Source organism: Ranitomeya variabilis, chromosome 8 (genome assembly GCF_051348905.1).
Source record: "Ranitomeya variabilis isolate aRanVar5 chromosome 8, aRanVar5.hap1, whole genome shotgun sequence".
In the NCBI taxonomy this organism is placed as follows: Eukaryota; Metazoa; Chordata; class Amphibia; order Anura; family Dendrobatidae; genus Ranitomeya; species Ranitomeya variabilis.
This window is the reverse complement of record NC_135239.1, coordinates 31,077,345-31,102,012: the sequence shown is the minus strand read 5'-3', so window position 1 is coordinate 31,102,012 and position 24,668 is coordinate 31,077,345. Positions and strand designations below refer to the sequence as shown.

The 24,668-nt window shown below is 40.8% G+C and overlaps 1 protein-coding gene across 1 annotated transcript; it reads left to right on the top strand.

Annotated features, from left to right (window-relative positions):
* The first annotated feature begins 586 nt into the window (after positions 1-586).
* On the top strand, positions 587-24,394 carry DCST2 (DC-STAMP domain containing 2). Its single transcript, XM_077276028.1, has 15 exons — positions 587-1,137; positions 7,536-7,706; positions 10,472-10,573; positions 10,998-11,192; positions 12,362-12,427; positions 12,740-12,947; positions 15,594-15,751; positions 16,510-16,674; positions 16,810-16,977; positions 17,233-17,333; positions 18,555-18,685; positions 18,771-18,901; positions 20,235-20,328; positions 23,744-23,968; positions 24,109-24,394. Exons 1-15 carry the CDS (start codon positions 684-686, stop codon positions 24,293-24,295), a joined length of 2,556 nt encoding a protein of 851 aa, XP_077132143.1. The 5' UTR covers positions 587-683; the 3' UTR covers positions 24,296-24,394.
* Positions 24,395-24,668: the final 274 nt, after the last annotated feature.

The following is a 24,668-nucleotide window of genomic DNA, read 5'->3' as shown; positions in this document are numbered from 1 at the left end:
CAGAAATCTGAACAACCCATTTGAATATCATTGGTCCGAAAATAGGTTCTTGTGAATAAACCCTTGTAATAAGAGGTTAGACAAATTGGACTTTTTTAGCTTAGAAAAAAAGATGCATCAAAGGAGATCTCATTTTCATGTAAAAAATACATGTGTGGTCAATATAAAGGTCGGCACATGATGTATTCCTTCCAAGGACCTGGGGCATTCATTGCGGGTGGAGGAAAGGTGATTCCGGCAGCTAACTAGGAAAGGATTCTTTACAGTTCAAGCAGTCAGACTATGGACCCTACCGCACAAAGTAATAATAGCAGACACTATATCCAGAATATAAATCAGGGAAGCTTTTCTCATAACCATTGTCATTGAGGGTGATAAATAATCTAACGAGTGACAATTGATTGAGACTGGTTTAACCTCTATCTTTTCTCAACCTATTTAAGTAAGCAACTATATTCCAAATATTTTATTATTTCTAAACATACCAAATATTAGTGTTAGATAATGAAGCGGTTAGATAAAGTTTATTAAAAAAAAATGACACGTCCAGTACTGTGACATAATCACCACGGAATGTTCCGTATCTCTACCGGAACCTGACGTCAGTTATTTCTCGAGGGTTTTCAGGAGAAGATACACTGAGCCTTTGGAGATGAAGTCAAGTTTCAGATGATCGTTACACAATGGGGACTAGACAAGGGCCATTTGAGTGGTTGTGCGGCTGGTGCGGCCACATCTGCTCATGTTGCAGAGGCATTTGCAGTTCTCGTTGCTCAGCTTGTTCTTTTTGCCCCTGCCAGTGCACCTGTGTGCCAGTGCTGTGTCCATCGGCTGCAGACCAGTTACTGGTTGAGGAGATCAGTGCTGCCGATTACATCGATGAAAAGAAGAAGAAGACCAAGCCCAAAATCAGAGAGGACACTGAAACTAAAGTTGCAGTGAGACGCTTTGCAGGATTCTTGACCGGCATTGTACTTACCACCCTGTATGCAATGATTGTCCTGTTTGTTAAAAATTACAACTTATGGTTCTGCCTGACAACCAGCGTCGTCATCGGATTCTTCCTAACACTTGGCATGGCATTTTCCCTGAGAGTTCGAGTAACTGTGCTCCTAATGCTGCCGCAGATCCTCTCAGGTCAGAAGATTCGAATATTATATATATATATACAGTATATACAGTATATTTGTGTTTATTGTATTTTGTTAGTATATTCACTTCTCAACATTGACACTGCAGACCCATAAAGAAAAGTTTTGTGGAATTATGGAAATCACAGGATCCATAGATATGCAAATGATGAAAAAATGGAAATGTGAGGGATGAATAATGAAGGTGTTTATGCCAGAATTATGACATAAAACACCTTGCTAAATTGCAATATTTTTGCACCACTCAAAAGTTGTGCAAAAATATTGTGACTTTTGGTCTTGGCTAGGGCAGGAGTTAGCCCAGGCATTAGTCCAGGCAGCTGCCTAAGGCCTCTGCTCCGCCAGGGGCCCCCAGCCAGTCGCCTGCTGCCAGCGCCAACTCCCCCCGCCAGCACCAACTGCCCCCCTGCCACCGCCACCGCATTGAACTATATTCTATGGGGGAGGGCTGTATTATATTCTATGGGGGGGGCTGTATTATATTCTATGGGGGAAAGCTGTATTATATTCTATGGGGAGGGCTGTCTTATATTTTATGGGGAGGGCTGTATTATATTCTATGGGGGAGGGCTGTATTATACTTTATGGGGGAGGGCTGTATTATATTCTATGGGGGAGGGCTGTATTATATTCTATGGGGGTCTGTATTATACTATTTGGGGGTCTACATTATATTCTATGGGGGGCTGTATTATATTCTATGGGGAGCTGTATTATATTCTATGGGGAGGACTGCATCATACTCTTTGATGGGCTACATTATATTCTATGGGAAGGTGGGCTGTATTATATTCTCTGGGGAGCTACATTATGTTCTATGGGGGCTGTATTATACTCTCTGGGGGGCTACATTATATTCTATGGGGGGCTATATTATATTATATGGGGAGGTTGGCTGTATTATATTCTCTGGGTGCTACATTATATTCTATGGGGGCTGCATTATATTCTATGGGGGCTACATTATATTGTATGGGGGGCTGTATTATATTCTATGGGGAGGTTGGCTGTATTATATTCTCTGGGGGGCTATATTACATTCTCTGGGGACTACATTATATTCTTTGGGGACTGTATTATATTCTATGATGGAGGATTGCATCATACTCTTTGATGGGGCTAAATTATATTCTATGGGGAGGTGGGCTGTATTATATTCTATGGGGGTTACATTATATTCTATAGGGGGCTGTATTAGATTTTATGAGGGAGGATTGCATAATATTCTTTTATGGGGCTATATTATATTCTATGGGGAGGTGGGGAGGCTACATTAAATTCTATGTATTAAATTTATTCTATGTATTAAATGTATTATATTCTATGAGGGGTGATTGCATCATACTCTATGAGGGGGCTGCACAGTATTTTATGGGGGGCTGCATTATATTCTATGGGGGCTAGATTATATTGCATGGGGCTTCATTATACTCTATGAGGGGCTACATTGTATTCTATGGAGGGGCTACATTATATTCTATGGGGGGCTGCATTATACTCTATGAGGGGGCTACCATATATTCTATGGAGGGGCTGCATTATATTCTATTGGGGGTTACATTATATTGTATGGCAGGGCTGCATTATATTCAGGGAGCTACATTATATTCTGTGGGGTGGCTGCATTATACTCTGTGGGGTGGCTGCATTATACTGTATCGAGGACTATGGGGAATACATTATACTATATGGAGAACTATGGGGTGCATTATACTATGGAAAATGAATTGTACTACATGGATGACTATGGCGGTGCATTATACTATATGGAGCACTATGAGGAGTGTATTATACTGCATGGAAGACTGAGGAGTGTATTTTAATATATGGAGGATATGAGGAGTATATTATACTATATGGAGGACTAAGCAGTGTTCTTTAATATATTGAGGACTATGCGGAGTGTGTTATACTATATGGAGAACTGAGGAGTGTATTATACTATATGGAGGACTGAGGAGTGTATTATACTATATGGAGGACTGAGGAGTGTATTATACTATATGGAGGACTTTGGGGAGTGTATAATACTATATATATATGTTCAGTGTGGTCTATCACATTCACTAATCTAAGTCATTTTATGTGTCAGTGTGCGTGTGTAGCCCATTCCAGCTCCATCTATCCCTCAAGATGGCTGGACCATCATCTATATATATAATTGTCTAAGGGTTTTTCCGTCTGTCTGTCTGTCTGTCTGTCTGTCTGTCTGTCTGTCTGTCCTGGAAATCCCGCGTCTCTGATTGGTCGAGGCCGCCAGGCCTCGACGACCAATCAGCGACGGGCACAGTATCGACGTAGATGTCATAATGGTTGCCATGGCGACGATGATGTCATAAAGGTTGCCTCGACCAATCAGCGACGGGCACAGTCTGCCGCGAATTCTGGAATCATCATTGTCCATATACTACGTGGACATGCATATTCTAGAATACCCGATGCATTAGAATCGGGCCACAGTCTAGTTGTATATACTTGATTGTAAATACACACCTGTACTTTGTATCTCCCCCACCTCATTATAGATTGTAAGCTCTCATGAGCAGGGTTGTCTTATTTTGCTTTAATGATTGTATTGTTAAAGTTGTTACTTATGACTTGTGTTTTGAAACTGTTAAACTGTAAAGCGCTGTGGAATATGTTGGCGCTATATTAAAAATAAAGATTATTATTATATGGAGCACTATGAGGAGTGTATCATACTATATGGAGGACTGAACAGTGTATTTTAATATATGGAGGACTATGAGGAGTGTATTATACTGTATGGAGGACTGAGGAGTGTATTTTAATATATGGAGTACTTTGAGGAGTGTATTATACTATGTGTAGGACTATGGGTAGTGTATAATACTATATGGAGGACTGAGGAGTGTATTTTAATATATGGAGGACTATAGGGAGTGTATTATACTATGGGGAGTGTATTATACTATATGGAGGACTGAGGAGTGTATTATACTATATGGAGGACTGAGGAGTGTATTATACTATATGGAGGACTTTGGGGAATGTATAATACTATATATATGTTCAGAGCGGCCTATCACGTTCACTATTCTAAGTCATTTTATGTGTAGGTGTGCGTGTGTAGCCCATTCACCAGCTCCATCTATCCCATAAGATGACTGGACCATCATTGTATATACATCATTGTAAATACATACCTCTACTTTGTATCTCCCCCACCTTATTGTAGATTGTAAGCTCTCACGAGCAGGGTTGTCTTATTTTGCTTTAATGATTGTATTGTTAACATTGTTACTTATGACTTGTGTTTTGAAACTGTGAAATTGTAAAATATGGAGGACTGTGGTTCACATTATACTATGTGGAGGACTATGGGGTGTATGATACTAAACAAGCAAAATGTTGCATATTCATCGAGTGATTGGATTGTTTATGCGGGAACAAAAATCATTGTTCACAGCAGCACATTGCCGGTGTAAACTGTAGCTGTGATGCTGATAACATGATACTGTATGGGGACAGATTGATCTATTAGTGATTGTTCTGTTCCCATTCTTTCTCAGTTGGTGTAAAGAGGCCCGGAAACAAGTGAACGACTTCAATATTGTCGATCACACTCGTTTAGCGGCCTGAACTCAGCGAATGTCAGTACAACAGAAATGCTTCTGTGTGATGTGCAATATGTCAGCATTTGGGGCCCCATTTTAAACTTTTGCTTAGGGCCTCACTTTGCCTAAAACCGGCCCTGGTCTTGGCCAGCTATGTCAATATAGATGAGGTGAGGTCAAGATGGGACATGGCTAAACCCACCTGTCAAATTCATGAAAAGTTATGCCACTTTAGAGGGGTAACATTCTCCAAACATGGAGTACATTTCTGCTGGAGGCAGGGACAAAATTTCAAAAACATCTCAATTTATTAATTATCAAATATGAGCACCATGTACAGAAATTCCCGCACTTACTGCCTCGGCTGTTTGATATTAATGAGAATATTAATAGTCGTCTGAGGAATGTTCTGCCACTCTGAATACATTTGGGCAAATCATCAAGATCCACTGCTGGCAGCTCTCTGTGAATTTCTGACCAATTGTCACTGGTTTATCACGACAGAGAGAAACCAGAAGACCACAGCGCCTGATTTCTCCTACTTCTACACTGATTAGAAGCACTTCACCTTCAGATTAAATGGTGCAAGTTTATTTTACCAATGCAGGGGTTAATCTGCTCAGTTAAGAGCTCCTGGGAGCTTTCCTGCATTAAGGCTCTCAGCTGTTCACTGTTAGCCACTCCCTTCTGCTATTTAATCTGGGCCCCGGCTAGCACTCATTGTCAGAGTTAGCTTATGCTGCATGGCTGAAGGTTGTTGTTGGTGTAACAGGAATACTGGCACAGTATTTGAGGGGAGAAATGTGTCACTGCGCATAATGACATCAGTGATGTAAAACCAGAGCATTTTCCTCCAGCACATTACATGTTGTGTGGGTTAAATTAAAGTTGCATACATGGGCTGGTTTTAAGTGGACATCTATAGCGTGGGTGGGAGGATGTCCACCATATCTCCACCTGCAGAGTCGGCACAGCCATGTGCTTACAGGACCTGACAGATGTCGCATTCATGTGATCAGTCACATAGTCAGGTTTAAATGGCTGGACTTGAGACAGTCTGGGTATTGTGTTTGGAGATGAAAGACTCCAAACGATGGCACCAGGTGGAGCTGAAGACACATGGTGGCCTGAGAGGGCGAATCCCTCGGACAAATAGACTTTGTTATACGTTATCTTTTTGTTTTGCCGTTATGTCACTAAGGCCATGTTTACTTTGCTGAACCCTGCTATGGTTTATGCTGTTTCACAATAAACCAGCAGGTGATTTACCACAAGAAGCGTTCCTGTGCCTACCTTGGGAAGCAGCTGAGTGAGTCAACCCCTCAAAGTGGTTATTATTGGAGAAGGCATTTGGTGGATTTACCAGTGAGTGTTGCTTGGTTTTGAATGTGTGATAATTCCCTTTCTTCTCCTACTTTGGTTTAACTCCATCCTCTACTCCCCATTGCATACCTCTGTTGTATGAGTGTGATTATTTGTATGATTGGTATTTTTTGCTATCCCTGTTCATATCACCTTGCTAGTCTCCTTGGTGTATTACGGTACACTACTACTCCCCTTTTCCCTGGGTGGGGGAAGGGTGCAGACCGAGGGCAAAATCAGGAGCTAATGCAAGGTTTGTGACCCTGGCATCTTCACCATCAGAAGTAATCCGAGAAACAGAGTAAGCTAGGGCGCCCCTGGCGTTAGGGACAGGGAAGGAGTCCCAGGTTCTGGGAAACCCGACAATGACAACAGATTTGTGACACTAATGACAGCCCAGATGTGCTCGATGAGAAACAAGTCTGAGATGCTGTAGACCATAGTAGAAAATTTAGGCTATGCAGGCTGCTCACAGTATTATCAGCATGCGGCCTGGCATTGTCATCTTGAAATACGGCTCCTGGGACACCTTGGAGAAATGGCCATATCACTACTGTAGTTCCACGGACAAATCAATGTAACACCTAGCAATACCTGGAATGAAGACTAGAGAAGTCTGGCTACCATACATTATGTCACTCCACACCATAATCTCAGGAGTAGGACTGGTGTGATATTTCCTTGTGAAGGCATCTTCATGGTGTTTCCTACGTGGTCTTCAGAGCATTCTTCAGCTATCATTGTTCCCAAGAAAAAAACAAGACTAATTACTGAAGAGGACAAACCTCCATTCAAGCCTCCATTGGAGTCTCACTCTTCACCATGATAGCCTTTGATAGCAGATGCGAGAGTTCAAGGGAGCTAGACATCTGGCTCATAGCCTAGTTTGGTGCAAGCAGTTTCTGCCACCGCTTGGTATGTGACATTCAATTTCTCTTATAGTGCAGAATGGATCGATTGTTGAACCAGCGGTGCTTCCATTTCTCTAAAGTGTCATGGGAGCCATTTTTCAACACGACAATACCAGGCTGCTTGTTGCTCGTGCTACTGTGAGCAGTCTGTGTGGCGTAAATGTGTTACCATGGCCTGCAGCATCTCTGGGTTTGTCTCCTATGGTTCATAGCCAGCAGCGGATCTTGATGATTTGCCCAAGTGCATTCAGCATAGCCAAAGTTTCCTCAGACGACCATTAATCACCTCATTGATTGCAGCCAAGGCTGTAAGTGTGGGGGATTCCTGAACGTAATGCTCATACTCCATACTGAATAAATCCAGATGTTATGCAAATTTTGTTTGCATTTTTTCATCATCTGTAGTAACATATCTCCATCCTCTGATTTCCAAAACTTCACGACTTTTCCTTATTGGTATTGCAATTTCAATGTTGAGGAGCATACAGTATATATGGCCATTGTAATAAATCACTTTTGTCTTTTGATTTCAGGAGAAGCAAAGACTGTGATCCTGTTCATTGCCTTCACTTTGGTCTTGCAAGGTCCGGGTGCAAATGTCGTGGAAAATATCCAACGCTCCACAGCATCAATGGCTTGTGGTGCTGAATTAGCTGTAAACGAGACCAGAGAGTTGGCATCAAAGATCACAAAGCCGCTAATGAGTAAGTAACAAGTAAATGCCTTACTTCCCATAACATATATGCAACCGCTAAGATATACAGGTCCTTCTCAAAAAATTAGCATATAGTGTTAAATTTCATTATTTACCATAATGTAATGATTACAATTAAACTTTCATATATTATAGATTCATTATCCACCAACTGAAATTTGTCAGGTCTTTTATTGTTTTAATACTGATGATTTTGGCCTACAACTCCTGATAACCCAAAAAACCTGTCTCAATAAATTAGCATATCAAGAAAAGGTTCTCTAAACGACCTATTACCCTAATCTTCTGAATCAACTAATTAACTCTAAACACATGCAAAAGATACCTGAGGCTTTTAAAAACTCCCTGCCTGGTTCATTACTCAAAACCCCCATCATGGGTAAGACTAGCGACCTGACAGATGTCAAGAAGGCCATCATTGACACCCTCAAGCAAGAGGGTAAGACCCAGAAAGAAATTTCTCAACAAATAGGCTGTTCCCAGAGTGCTGTATCAAGGCACCTCAATGGTAAGTCTGTTGGAAGGAAACAATGTGGCAGAAAACGCTGTACAACGAGAAGAGGTGACCGGACCCTGAGGAAGATTGTGGAGAAGGACCGATTCCAGACCTTGGGGAACCTGAGGAAGCAGTGGACTGAGTCTGGTGTGGAAACATCCAGAGCCACCGTGCACAGGCGTGTGCAGGAAATGGGCTACAGGTGCCGCATTCCCCAGGTAAAGCCACTTTTGAACCATACACAGCGGCAGAAGCGCCTGACCTGGGCTACAGAGAAGCAGCACTGGACTGTTGCTAAGTGGTCCCAAGTACTTTTTTCTGATGAAAGCAAATTTTGCATGTCATTCGGAAATCAAGGTGCCAGAGTCTGGAGGAAGACTGGGGAGAAGGAAATGCCAAAATGCCTGAAGTCCAGTGTCAAGTACCCACAGTCAGTGGTGTGGGGTGCCATGTCAGCTGCTGGTGTTGGTCCACTGTGTTTCATCAAGGGCAGGGTCAATGCAGCTAGCTATCAGGAGATTTTGGAGCACTTCATGCTTCCTGGCACCTGCTCACAGTGCCAAAACCACTGGTAAATGGTTTACTGACCATGGTATTACTGTGCTCAATTGGCCTGCCAACTCTCCTGACCTGAACCCCATAGAGAATCTGTGGGATATTGTGAAGAGAAAGTTGAGAGACGCAAGACCCAACACTCTGGATGAGCTTAAGGCCGCTATTGAAGCATCCTGGGCCTCCATAACATCTCAGCAGTGTCACAGGCTGATTGCCTCCATGCCACGCCGCATTGAAGCAGTCATTTCTGCCAAAGGATTCCCGACCAAGTATTGAGTGCATAACTGAACATTATTATTTGATGGTTTTTTTGTTTGTTATTAAAAAACACTTTTATTTGATTGGACGGGTGAAATATGCTAATTTATTGAGACAGGTTTTTTGGGTTATCAGGAGTTGTATGCCAAAATCATCAGTATTAAAACAATAAAAGACCTGACAAATTTCAGTTGGTGGATAATGAATCTATAATATATGAAAGTTTAATTGTAATCATTACATTATGGTAAATAATGAAATTTAACACTATATGCTAATTTTTTGAGAAGGACCTGTATAGACCAGATAAGCAGCAGAACTAAATAATGCGCAGCTGCTGAAGAACCTCTTTTCCCCTTCCCGCTGTGGCCAATTTTTATTTGTGTACTTTTGTTTCCACTTTTCTTCCTTCCAAGAATTAAAACTTTTTTATTTTTATGTAAAAAATGACATTTGAGATTTTGTTATTTTGCATTATTTTAGTTTTGGAGGTCGCTATTAATTAATTTTAACTTAGAATGTACAGAACAGCAGGAAAAATATATTCTAACTGAGGTGAAAGGATAAAAAATGGTAAATGGTATAAAAAATGGTAATATTTCCTTCTTATGGCTTTCGTTGTGCAGTAAAAATAACCTGTCATCATGATTCTCCGGGTCGGTGCTATTATGGTGATACCAAACTTATATAGTTTTTTTTTCTATTTAAGTGGTAAAAAAATGATTGGAAATTTCTAAAAACTAAAAAATTTGGTTTGCGTCGCCATTATCCATAACTTTTTTTTATACTTCTCGCGATAGAGCTGTGCGAGGCCTTATGTGTCATTTTTTGCACGGCGAGCTGATGTTATTACTTATAAAAGTTTGGGGTACATATAATGTTTTGATAGCGTTTTACTGCATTTTTTAGGAAAATGCAGCATCCAACAAATAGCAAATCTGACATTTCAATTTTTTTCATTTTGCGGCCTTTACTGTACAAGTTGTCATTTGCTTTTTGATAGATTTTTGGATGCAGCAATACTAAATATGTTTACTTTTTAATTTTTATTATTCCCTTGTTTTTAAAGATTGATTTGAATTTTTATGTTTTTTATTTTTATTAAAAAATTTATATAACTTTATTATTCCCTTTTTTGTCCCTGTAGTGGCTTAAACCTGTCCTGTATATACTGCAATATCAAACTTTTGCAGTACATAGAGAAAATTACATTCTAAAATGGCAGTGATGGGGGCTTTCAGCCATGACAACCCAAGAGCCGGGGAATGTGTGTCCTGTGTCTGCTCCTTATATGCGGACTCCACGTAGGACATTCTTTTTGTGTTTTATGTCGTGAAGGGTTTAAAAATCAAACAGAGCATTTTTTGCCAATCTTTGGTCATATGAGAAGGAAATGTGACGATATTATTCTCTGATGTTTTCTATTATTCTCTGTGGTTTTCCAGGTGCTCTGAACGCTTTAAAAAGCATTGGAAAAAAGATTCGCTCCGCAACGGATAGCACATCCAGATTCTTCCGCAAATTTTTTGATGGACTCAAACATGCCAGTAAGGATTGGTGTTTGCACAATCATGGATACGGTGATGGGAGGGACCAGTCTGGTGAGAGTTTACTGGGAGTACAGTCTGTAATGGGAGGAGGTGACTCTTGTGTCTGGATATATGATTTATAGGAGACATCCCTGTTGGATGGTCATAAAGGGTCAAGTAGCTGGAGACTTGTTTCTGGCCTGTTACGTCAATGACTATGATTGTCCATGCCATTCTGTGTGGGCTCTGCTCCACCCAGTATGTAGCTCTTGGATTTATGTCAAAGAAGGAAGGTCGGAGCAGGGAACCCTTAGTGATAACTAAACCTTTGCCAAATGGACATGCATCATTCTCAGCTGGGTTGTCAAAAACGGAAAAACCTTATAGTTTGTCATCTCCATACTACTCCCTCTATACCACACTCTGCCTTTCGTCCCCATAGTGAAGAACCTCCGTGCCGTGTGGGCATTCATCGCTAACATCGGGGACATCTGTAGTGAAGAGCTGGAGCGGCCATATATAAAGTGCAACAAGGCCTTTGATGAAGCCAAGGACAACTGCTTCAAAGTGATGTCATTCATGGGCTTCCTGTGCTACATCCTGGATGTATTCCGGCCTCTGTGCGGCCTGGCAAAAAGTAAGTGTAACCTCGTGTAATGACACCATCATATAAATATCATCATGGAATAACATACCTCTCAACGCTAAAGGACAAGAAAGGGGACACATCCTTAACCCTAACAGGTGCTTTTAGTGCACTCTCATAAAAATAGTGCCCCTAATGTTCCCATTCATTTTAATGCTCATTTTATAACCTTCACACAATATGGCGCACCCACAATGCCACTCTTCATTGTAGGATGCCCCAAAGATTCCCCCTACATACCTTGTGTTTAAATACCCCTACATTTGCTGCCCCTCTGCACACACAATGTGATGCCTCCGAGGCCGCATAACATAATATGATGCTCTCCCAGTGCCTTCCCACACAATGGTGCCCCCACAGTTACCTCCACACAGTGTGATGCCCCCTCAGTCTGGTCTACCCCATGCAAAGATGCCCCCCACATTATTATTATACTCATGTCCCCTACACAATAGGATGCCCCTACAGTCCTACATCGACACAGCATGATGCCTTCAGTGTCCTTTGCTCACAATGATACGCCCACAATGCCCTCCACACAGTATCTTGCCCCCACAGTCCCCCTTATAAAAATGCCCCCCACACATTATGATTACCCCTCTGTAATGCCCTACATAAAGATATCCAACACAATATAGTTCCACTACAGTCATCCCCCTATACAGTACGCTGCACTAAAGGTCCTTCCCCACACTTTGAAATCCCATGACACCTCTACAATATGATGTCTGATGGTAGTGCTGGAATATATATATATATATATATATATATATATATGTATATATATATATATATATATATATATATAATATGATTAAGCCATGCAGTTCTCCGTGCTGTGTCTGTTCCCAGCACAGGAGATGTAGAGATGACATAGCACCTCTTGTCCAGGTCAATAGTGGAGCAGGGAGCAGACACTCCCCACTCCACCATTCTGTTCAACTGTATATAACTCACTGTGTATACTATTTCTGCTAATTGGGTCTAACTCTGTAACATCACATGTAAATCTATGAATATTGTCACATGGCTTCCACGGTGACAACACATTAAATTGTTTAATATTACATCACAGCTATATGAAGGTTACACTTCTTAAGTCTTACTGACAATATCTACAGATTCCTTATATTAATAATACCAATATTCCTGTGTTACAGTTATTATCATCCTCTGTGTCATCCCTGACTATGTGCAGGCATTCGTGAGGAAACACGTAAAAAATCGTAAGTATGAGATATCTCTTAATTACTTCTAAAGATATTTATTTCAGCGATTTTGTTTTTCCTCCCCTGTCTCTTGTCCTGCATTCATCATTTCACTGCCATTTAAAAAACAAAATGCAAGACCTAAAGATTGAAAAAGGAGAATCTCTGACCCGTCACTTATGTAGGTCATTACTAGTAAATTCGTCAGGGACTCGAATTCGTAGTTCTCATGATGCAAATCTAATCTCTCCAAATCTCCGAGTCAGTAGTGTATTGTACAGTATACTGATAGGTGTATGTATTCTTAAGTTTTCCTCTGTCTCCCTGCAGCCATCCTCTCTGTAATCAGGAACTTTAGGAATCAATTTGACTTTAAGATATCTGTGATCCACGATTTTAGTGCGAAGATGAATGTCAGCTATTATGATATCTCTTCTGCTATGGTCAAAGAACTAAAGGAAGATGTGGAAAAGTATATGGAGATGCTGAGCATGTTTAGCTATTCGATGATCTTCATCTGCGTCTTCACTTATATTCAGTAAGAGCCCATCTGATTATCTATTTATTTATCTATATTACTTACATTCACTTAAAGAAGCACTCCCATCAACATTTTTATCTTTTTAATATATTGCAATCATATTATCACGGATATGTCAGAGGCTGAAGACCGTTGCACTGCATCTGTCTGCAGAAGGTCGCAGCAGTTTGCTTTGCAGACTTCTGCCTGGTCCTTCTGATGCTAGGACTCAGTTGCCACCTCCCCCTGCTCTAATGGTCACACCTGGACCTAGGTGTTTATAACTCCCAACTTAGGCTAGGTTCACATTGCGTTAACAGCAGCCCATTCAACACATGCGTTAACGGGCTGCTATTAACGCAAGTGCCGATATGTCATTGCGCTAGCGCAGATAGAGCTAGCAGGTGCTCTATCTGCGCTAGCAGTGACGGACCTGGAAACACTGCAGCCCGTGTCCCAGGGTCCGTCACTCAATGACGACACATCGCTAGCGCACGCCCATTATGGGTGTGCGCTAGCGATGCATCCAACATAGGACTTAATAGCGGCGTAAATGCACTATGTTACACCGCGTTATGCCGCGGTGTAATGTAGTCCGTCTAACGGACGCCTATAACGTAATGTGAACCCAGCCTTTCTGTTGGGAGTTGCGGGTGATATTTTCATTTGCATTTCCTTGATGAGGCTGGGAGCTGTAAGCAGTCAGATATCATCCTCTTTGGAGTTTTGAGGAAGTCAGTGTTTCTCTCTGAGTGTACTCAAGCTAAGTGTCTCCCTCGTTTCGTTTATCCAAGCTGTCTTTAGAGGTAGTGGGGATTTACTAGTGCTCATCCTGTCCTCCCAATGCAGGGCGTATCGCCAGGGTCAGGCAGGGATTAGGTATTATTATTATTATTTATTATTATTATTATTATTTATTATTATAGCGTCATTTATTCCATGGCGCTTTACATGTGAGGAGGGGTATACATAATAAAAACAAGTACAATAATCTTAAACAATACAAGTCACAACTGGTACAGGAGAGAGGACCCTACCCGCGAGGGCTCACAATCTACAAGGGATGGGTGAAAAGGTGAGGGTACAGCTGGTCATGCAGCGGTTTGGTCGATCAGTGGTTACTGCAGGTTGTAGGCTTGTCGGAAGAAGTAGGTCTTAAGGTTCTTTTTGAAGGTTTCGATGGTAGGCGAGAGTCTGATATGTTGTGGTAGAGGTTTCCAGAGTAGGGGTGATGCACGAGAGAAATCTTGTATACGATTGTGGGAAGAGGAAATAAGAGGGGAGTAGAGAAGGAGATCTTGTGAGGTTTGGAGGTTGCATGCAGGTAAGTACCGGGAGATGAGGTTACAGATGTATGGAGGAGACAGGTTATGGATGGCTTTGTATGTCATGGTTAGGGTTTTGTACTGGAGTTTCTGGGCAATGGGGAGCCAGTGAAGGGATTGACAGAGGGGGGAGGCCGGGGAATAGCGGGGGGGACAGGTGGATTAGTCGGGCAGCAGAGTTTAGAATAGATTAGAGGGGTGCGAGAGTGTTCGAGGGGAAGCCACAGAGTAGGAAGTTGCAGTAGTCAAGGCGAGAGATGATGAGGGCAGGGACTAGGGTTTTTGCAGATTCTTGGTTGAGGAATGTACGGATCCATGAAATATTTTTGAGTTGAAGTCGGCAGGAAGTGGAAAGGGCTTGGATATGTGGTTTGAAGGAGAGATCAGCATCAAGGATTACCCCGAGGCAGCGAGCTTGTGGGACTGGGGAGAGTGGGCAGCCATTTACTGTAATGGATAGGTTCGTTGGGGGGGTCGCGAGAGATGGGGGAAAGATGATGAATTCTGTTTTGTCCATGTTAAGTTTCAGAAATCTAGAGAAGAAGGATGAAATAGTGGACAGACATTGAGGGATTCTGGTTAGTAGGAAGGTGATATCTGATTCATGTGTGTCATCAGCATAGATGTGATACTGAAAGCCGTGAGATTCTATGAGCTGCCCCAGGCCGAAGGTGTAAATGGAGAAGAGCAGGGGCCCTATGTCTGAACCTTGTGGGACTCCTGCTCAGTGATAGGTGTGGAACCTATATAGGGATGACAGGGCAGACAGGGTGACATTAGATCTGTCTAGGGGTCTCCACTCCCCCCTCCACTAGTGATTGGTTTCCTTTCCCTTATCCTTTTGTGCTGCACTTAGCCTTTCCTTTACATTGCATGACACATATTATATAACACTGTGCACTTATAATTGCTCATTTTGCCTTTCTACCCAATCAATTATTCTCTTTTCTGTTAGATCTATTACATCATGTGGGTAAAAACTGACTAGCTGAATCCTTCTAAGCTCTATGTAGAAACGGGAGGTCAATTTTTCCTGCATGTGTCATGAGTCACTTCCAAAGTCCCTGACATGGTAAGGCGGGAACAGTTGGGTCAGGAGTTGAAAAAAGGAATGATAAATGCTGGGGAAAGAGACTTCCTGTTTCCACAGAGAGCAAAGAAAAGAGAAGAATTAGCTGGGTAGAAAGGCAAAATGAGCAATTGTAAGTGCACAGTGCAATATAATAAGATGACTTCAATATATTAAGAGGATAAAAACTTTGACGTGCTTCTTTAAACATATCTATAGCAATGTAAATGCATATATACTACTTCTATACCAACTGTGTTCTTCCCTCAGGGCCTTGCGCTATCGCAAAAGTTACCTGAGTAACAACAATCATGATAACATCTACATCACCCGTGACTTCATTGAACTGGATGTAATGAGAGCAAAACAAAACCGTGATACTCTGCTCCCTCTGTCATCAAGCGAGGCGTATGGATTAATCCGACCTAGTGAGAGCGCAACGCAATGTTGTTGTAGCGTACAATCTAGAGATGAGCGAATTTGCCCAAATTTAAATTTCATTTAGAGAGAAAATTGTATTCAGGTTGTAAATTTGGGGATAAAAGAATCTTCTGGAATGTGGTTAAAAATATAAACTCTTCTACCTACCTCTCCTCAGCGCTCCGCATACTTCTCCCGTCCATCTTCCGGTTAGCTCCTCTGTCTTCTATCGACTTGTTCTGGGCCTCCGGCACTAATACTATACACAAGGCTCCATGCCATTATATATTGTGCAACTCAAGTCATTGACATCAATGATAGGCATCGCGCCCTATGTGATGGCATGGAGCCTTGTGAAGACGGGCATCTCAAGAAGCCTGAGAACGAGAAGAAGGTGGAAGAAGAGTAATAGGAGAACCAGGACTGGTATGTGGAGAGCATAGGAGAGTTTAGTAGTATACATTGTTTATTGCTTATTTATTAACTTTTCCAAGCCCTCAAAATTGGATTTGCTACAAATTTCACCCAAAATTTCAGAGTAGATTTGCAGGAATCCAGCAAAATCCAACCAATTTGCTGGATTCCTACAAATCTACTCTGAATTTACTGGGGAAATTTGTAGCAAATCCAGTTAGTTTAGAAACAATTTGCTCATCTCTAATACAATCATTAAGGATAATGGAAATACAAAACATTCTCATCTTACAGCCTATAGATAATATCTAGAACTTGTATGGAAACCATTTATTCTTACATCTCTTTCCAGCCGCATTATCTCTAACTAGGAAAGAAAAAAAAGGATACGTCTTCGAAATCATCAATGTCTTTCGGAGCTTCCTCGTTGCATTGCTCTCTGTGTCGTTAGATTACCTTTTTTTCTGGGTACTCGATGTTGTGGACCATATAATGAAAGGAGACATAGTAACTCGTGGTGAGTAACAATGTTTTCTAGACATCTCCGTATCCTTCATGACCTCTTCATCACAATGGTGGCCAGGCACAAGCAGAATATTAGACGTTATGTTGTATCTCTAACAAGCCCATGACATCCTTCCTCTTGTCTCAGCTCCGGTAATATTCTCCATGTTTGTCAATGGGTCTGGATACGCGGATGACATCTACACCTCCCTGGTTTCTGCTTTTGAAGCTATTCAGGCCACCAACATCACCATTCAAACCACAAAATGCCAAATCCGACCGTCAGAACCAAACTACCGTGAATATGTTCTTATTGGTATGTTTCTATTAACAGGGAAGAAGTATTTGTGTACAGCATAAAGTCTAAAATTAGGAATTATAGATATGTTTTCAGTCATCGCTATGTCTTCTTGTTTTATTAAGTGGAAATCTAAATTCATAATAAGACATTCTCCCCTTCCATAAAACCATGGCATAGCATATTTTCCCAGATTTGCACCTGTTCTTATTCCATCACTTCTCTAATGTTCTCTTCTTGACACTAACCAGCTATCCTTCCCCTATGTTGCAGCGTTCATGCATGGATTTGGATTTTTTATTGCCATTTTTGGGATTTATATGCGGAGACTCAAACGCTATATATGTGCTTACTATTATCCAACCCGCGAGCAGGTGAGACATAATATATCCTTCTGTTTATTCAAAAGTATGGGAGATTAACATTTACCCCTTCCTGACATAGGACTTTCTGGTACGTCCCATGAATGGATATGATTGTGGGGAGCAGGCTCATTTAATGAGCCCGCTCTATACTTGGCGAGTGCCCAGCTGTATATTATGCAACCACTCACACTTACTGATAACAGCAGCAGGGATCATGGGGAGAAGATTAGCAGCCATTGTAACTGGGGGGCTTCAATTGCTGCCATTTTAGCCTGAGGCTGGGCTTCATTAAAGATCAGTAAATGAACCATACACTACAATACCTTAATATTGAAGTATATAGTGCAAGTGATTAAATTATCGCAAATTCAAGTCTCCTAGGGTGACTAAATAATAAAGTAAAAAAATAAGAAAAGAAATGTTAGAAATATTAAAGAAATAAAAAAAATAAAAGTTTAAAACACCCCCTTTTCCAAATTCCAAAATAAAAAGATGCAGAAAATGTACATTTTTGGCAATGTCGTGTCCGTATCAAATTTATTTGTGTCAATGGAAATGTATTTAACCTATTCATTAAAAGATGAAAAGAAAGAAAAATCGATACAACAAAACTGCCACCTATCAGTTCGAGAACTTACCCTAAAATGCAATAAAAAGGGATTTGAAACTTTGTATGTTCCTCGAAAAATGTGCAAGTAAAAATCTCACCTCGCCTGGCAAAAAGCTCTATCGACAGAAAAATGCAAAACAACAAAACAAACCCTTTTTTAACAAAATTCAAAAAATTTTAAGCCCCTAAAAAATATGTAAAAATAATAATAAAAAAAATAACCTGATAAGTCTGATATCGCTATAATTGCACTAACCTGGAGAATTGTGTTGTTGGGTTATTATTACCGTACAGTGATTGCTGTATAAAAAAAAAAGCTTAGGAGGAATTATGTTGTTTTTTTAAACTTTTCATTCAACCATTTCTAGTTTTTCAGTAGATTACGGTATATGGAAAAGTGATTGTATTCAAGAATAAAATTCCTCTCACAAAAAAAATCTTCATATGGTTATTATATTAATGAAAAATAAAATTAAGTTCTTGCTCTTGGAAACAAAAAGAAAACATGAATGCACAAAAAAAAGAAAAACTGTCCAGTTAATTGTTTTTGGATAAAGAGGAGCTGATTTTCTATAGGATACATGGTATCAATGATAAATGTATTTTTCATTTGCTGTTAGGTGCGGATATGTTTCCTCTATAATAAGTTGCTAACCAAGCGCAGATATGTGGAGAAAGCTCTCTTCCAGAGTATAAAAAGCAACAAAGCGGACAAGGGGCACAACAGCATTATGCTTATACTTGCTGCAAAGTAAGTACCATCTTTACGTCTCCTTTATGAATGCACGTGCACTGCTTATCTAAAGCTCACTTGTCTCTTTTAATACTTACAACAGGTGCCCACTCTTATGTGGCTGGCTAGCAAAATTTATGGGAGCCTCTGAAGAGTATTGCATGGGATGTGCCCAGATACGTACCAACAAAAACATTGGGGAATACAGCGCCTGCAGCACTCCTGGCTGCAAAGGTAAGAAGCTCGCTCAAAGTAAGACATTATCCCATTGGTGCGGACAAGGGGGGTGGTTGACTGACGGATGATGGAGCAAAATTCCATTGGGGCGCACTGCACCTTATTCAGTACTGTCATCATTAAAGGGGATATCTGGGAATTTAAACAAAAAACATGCTACTAAGCACTAATAAGCATGTATTTGCTAACAGAGGCAACTACCTGCCTGTTGTATCCGGCACCGGTCATTGACTGCTCCTGCCGGAGATTCAGCTGCTCCCTATCAACAGAGCAGTGGTTTCTCTTCCTGTTGACAGAGCAGGATTTCTGATGTCATGCTGATTGATAGCCGGCTTCCCCCTATTAGGCAATCAACATGACACCAGTGGTCCTGCCCTGTCGACAGGAAAAAAAACTGCCTCTCTGTTGACTTGATGTCAATGGAAGTCAGTGACTGCTCTGTGCCAGCGGAGAATGGCAAGTGGAGCAACTACCTGCCTGTTAGTGCTTAGGTACATTTTTTTTAAAGTCCCGGATATCCCCTTTAAGTACTTAGAGTTGTTTTTTATTTTTACAATTTTTCTAATACTAGGGTTTTAGCTAGTAATTGATTTGCGGTTAGGCTTAGGGCTAGAGTTAAGGCTCCCGTACACATTAGAGTAATGTCGGCTGAAGCAGTTGATATTGACAGATTCAATCTACTGTCCAATGTGTATGGGGCTGCTGGCCAACTGATGGTCGCACATATTTAATTTAGGACTGGATCGCATTGCTATCCCAGAGATAAGCCGTCAGCCGATACGTCAGACGGTGCCTTTTTGATAAAGAACACAGGTGTACTTGTCCCGAACGAGAACTCCTGTGTGTTTGAGAGCTGGCTAAGATGGATATCGGCCGAATGAGTGGCCCTGTGGATGGAGAGTCAGCTGAGATGACTGTCGGCCGAACGCTCAGCCAAAGCATAATTCATCCGACAGCCATCTAATGTGTACAACCAGCTTTAGGCTTAGGGTTGGATTTAGGGCTAAGGTAATAAAATTGTTAAATAAAACATATAATAAAAAAAGAACAAAAAGTAAAAATTATAAAAATGGTTTTATATATGACAAGCTTACCTTGCCCGGGATACTGGCAACTCTACATAAATGGCATTAAGCAGTTGTAGGACCACTACATATCTCTATCAGCCAACCCACTGCTATTACATTTATACTTGTCTCTGTAAGACTCCCATCATAAAGAGTAGCCATGATTTCTAGCCTCATGTAGTGTGCCCAGTTGCACCATAGCATAAAGCTGATGGATTTGATCACATACAAATCGGTCAAATAAATATTTTTGCTCTTTATAGGCATGTACTGCGAAGGTTGCTCCAATGTATTGAATAATGTCTGCAGCCTGTGTATGGGACCTCTACTAGACGATGATATAGAGGACGAAGAACTGTAAGTCATTTTCTATCATCTCACCAGACTCTTTACTATGTCTGTAATCGTTCCTTTAGTTAAATAGTCAGTATACTGTATATCTCATGGAAGTTTTGTCTTCTCCAGTGTAGTGATCCATTCTATACAACAGATTTGCAGCAGTAGAGATGTAGGCGGGCATTCTTTAAAAACAGCATATTTCATACAAGTCTTAATAAATTTGGCGCATTTTACAACTCACATGTCCTTCTCCAGAGGTGTTACTCCTTCCAGGGGCTGCCATAGATTTCTGGCTTAACTTAACCTACTTTTGGGACATAGATTATGATGAATTTGATTAACCTTCTTTGATATGCCTTGTTTCGCCACAGCTTTGCCCACTTCGGCAAAGTTGATCAGGTCTGGCATAAAAACTTCAAACGTTGCAAGATTTTTACGCAAATTCACTTTGCATTAATTTTGTGAGATTTCAAGGAGTTTTGCTCCAGACACCTGGGCAAAAACTCCTTGATGAATCAAAGTCATAGTGTTTGACATGAGAAATATGCTACCGAGACTACTTCACAGTCTTATATAACAGCTATTACAAGCAGAGAGATGGTGACATCATGTTTTACATCACTGCGGAGATGATGTCATCAGGAAACAGATATGCAGTTGCTCACAAAAGTATTTACACCCCTTGACATTTCTTGTATTTTGCTACCTCACAAACTGTAATTTCACAGTTTTTTGTAAAGATTTGCATCAGTTCATGTAAAGAACATGCCAAAGCAAACAACAAATAAGAAAAAATTGCTGAAAACTTCAATGTGCATAACTATTTATCCCCCCTAAAGTCAGTACTTTGTGAAGCCTCCTGTTGCAGCAATTATAGCTGCAAGTCACATTGGATAAGTCTCTATGAGCTTTCCACATATTGCCGATGGGATTTTTGCCCATTCCTCAAGGCAAAACTGCTCCAGCTCCTTCAAGTTAGATAGTTTCCTCTGCTGTACAGCAATCTTTAGGTCAGACCACAGATTCTCAATTGGATTAAGGTCTGGGCTTTGACTAGGCCACTCCAAAACATTTACACATTTCCCCTTAAACCACTGAAGTGTTGCTTTAGCAATATGCTTTGGGTCATTGTCTTGTTGGAAGGTGAACCTCCGTCCCAGGCTCAAATCACTGACAGACTGAAATAGGTTTTGCTCAAGAATATTCCTGCATTTCTCACCATCCATCTTTCCCTCTTCTCAGACCATTTGCTTTGTCCCTGTCGCCGAAAAACATCCCTACAGCATGATGCTGTCACACCGCCAAGTTTCACTGTGGAGATGGTGTTTTTGGGGTGATAAGTTGTGTTTGTTTTGTGCCAGACATAGCATTTACCTTGGTGGCCAAAAAGTTCAATTTTGGCCTCATCTGACCACAGCACCTTCCCTGTACATTTGGGGAGTCTCACACATGTCTTTTGGAAAACTCAAAACGAGCCTTAAAATTTTTGTCTGTAAGTAAAGGCTTTTTTGCTTGCCATTCTTCTATAAAGGCCACTTCTATGGAGTGTACGGTTTATTGTGGTCATATGGACAGGTACTACAGTATCTGCTTGGGAACTCTGCAGCTCCTTCAGGGTTATCTTTAGTCTCTGTGTTGCCTCTCTGATTAATCCCCTCCTTGCCCACACTGAGAGTTTTGGTGGGTGGCCCTCTCTTGGCAAGTTTGTTGTGGTACCGTGTTCTTCCCATTTGATGATAATGGATTTGATGGTCCTCTGGGAGATCAGTGATTGGGATATATTTTTATAACCCTACTCTGACTTGAACTTCTAACAACTTTGTCGCTGGCTTATTTGAAGATCTCTTTGGTCTTTATGTTGTTGTTTGGTTAGTGGTGCCTCTTCCTTAATGGAGTTGTAGTCTCTATGGCCTTTCAGAATAGGTAAAGTGTATATACAGACAGACATGTGACACTTAGATTGCACACAGGTAGGCTTCCCTTCACTAAGCATGTGACTTATGAAGGTATTTCAGAGCAAAAGGAGTGATTACATATGCACATGCCAATTTTTAGTTATTTGATCCCATAAATTTAATTTATGCCTATATTTTTCTCACTTCACTTCCTTAGACTATTTAGCACTGATGCATCACACACAAATCGGATTACAAAAATATTTAAACACAGGTTGTAATGTAACAAAATAGGTAAAAAGCCAAGGGGGTAAATACTTTGGCAAGCCACGGTAGGGTTGAGCGAATTTTCAGGCTGGGGATAGAAGTTGAATTGTATCCAATAGATTAGATGTGAAATGAAATACTGGTAAGAGTACTGTATACAGTTTTGGGCATCAGTGCTCAGGAAAGAAATAATGGAACTAGAACGTGTACAAAGGAGGGCAACAAAATTAATTAAGGGGATGGGGGAACTACAATACCCAGAGAGATTAGCAAAATTAGGATTATTTAGTCTAGAAAAAAGACGACTGAGGGTCGATCTAATAGCCATGTATACGTATATAAGGGGACAATACAAATATCTCTCCGAGGATCTGTTTATACCAAGGAATGTGATGGTTACAAGGGGGCATTCTCTGCGTCTGGAGGAGAGAAGGTTTTTCAACCAACATAGAAGAGGATTCTTTACCGTTAGGGCAGTGAGAATCTGGAATTGCTTGCCTGAGGAGGCGGTGATGGCAAAACTCAGTCGAGGGGTTCAAGAGAGGCCTGGACATCTTCCTGGAGCATAACAATATTGTATCTTACAGTTATTAGGTTCTTTAGAAGGACGTAGATCTGGGGGTTTATTCTGATGGAATATAGGCTGAACTGGATGGACAAATGTCTTTTTTCGGCCTTGCTATCTATGCTACTATGACATAAGAAACATTTCTAAGGCTATGTTCACATCATGCTTTAGCCACACATCAAGGGCTCTGTTGGGGCTTACATCTGGAACCTTGAAAAACAGGATTCGAGGGTATCCACTTACAGGGTCATTGACTTTAATGAAGCAGATTATCTTACATTGTGCTCTGCTGGACATTATTTTTGGCAGTACATGCTGACTTGAGACAGGTACCAAAATTTGGTCTACTGAATTTTATTTTACTGGACTTCATATATAATGATCCCCAACAGAGTCCATAATGTTTGGCTAAGACACAACACAAGTAATTGACATGCATCACGCCGCAAAAAAATAATCATAGGATGAGTGGTGAGGGGACAAGTATGCGGAGGGACAAGGAGAAGTGAGCATACAATTTTCCTAACTCCTTTCTGGCTCTCTACAATCTCACAAAATGGCAGCTGGCTGGGGAATCACAAAAACTTGTGATTCTTTTGAATCTGGACTTTTTCTTATCATTTGAAGGGAATTTGATTCATTACTAATAGATATGATTTTGGTTAACGGCTCTATGATAGGGTTTCATCGTCTTGTTTCTCAGAGACTCCAGTGATGATGAAACACTCACTTTATGGATGGAAGGAACAAAATCCATCAAAATGGAAGACTCATCCAAAAGGGTAAAAATGAAAAAAGCTATTAAAAGTCGATTAAAAGAAACAATTAAAACACGAGGAAAAGGCAACGAACTTATTGAAAAATATAAGTCTTTGATACCCAGTGACTCTGAAGATTTTTCTGGGTCAAGCGATGATGATGATTCTGAGTAAGTCATGTTATTATTGTACAATCATTCCATCCGCTCTCTGTATGTAGTTCTGTACTGGATAGTTTTGGTGTCCATGTCCACATTCTTATGGCTCTATAGTTGATGATGTGCTTAACTCTTTTATTACATCTTCACAGAGAAAGTGACTTTGAATATCAAAGTACCAAGGCAAATGATGATATTTTCGATGCAGACTGGAAATTACCAACTAGGACCAATGATCAGAACCTTGATTTGATTATGCTACCTGATGTCCTGGGCAGGAGAAAAAGAAATGAAAGAAGCCAGAAGGAGGAAGTAGATGTGGAAAAGGGCCTTCAGTAATAATACCATCAGCCTTTACATTGTCATCAATGAAATCTGCAATCTAAATCTCCCTGTATTCCTTCTTAGGCTGACAATAAAGATGACACCTGCTGCCAAGTGAAATTGTCTTGCTTTCTAATGATGATTGAGAAGCTGTGACATTAATGTTATAAATGACCAGTGTGTAGTAACTACATTCTAAATTCCCTCTTCATTTTCATGTTGGGCTAAAGTCAGAGAACTTAAAAATAACACATAATCTAGAATGCACACACTAGAATGAACCAGCATGCTCAACAATACCAGCAATAGCAAACATATAGCCAGAAATTGCCCTCAAAGCCACGATAAGTAAAAGCTTTACATTCAGTAGATCTGGCACCATACTATA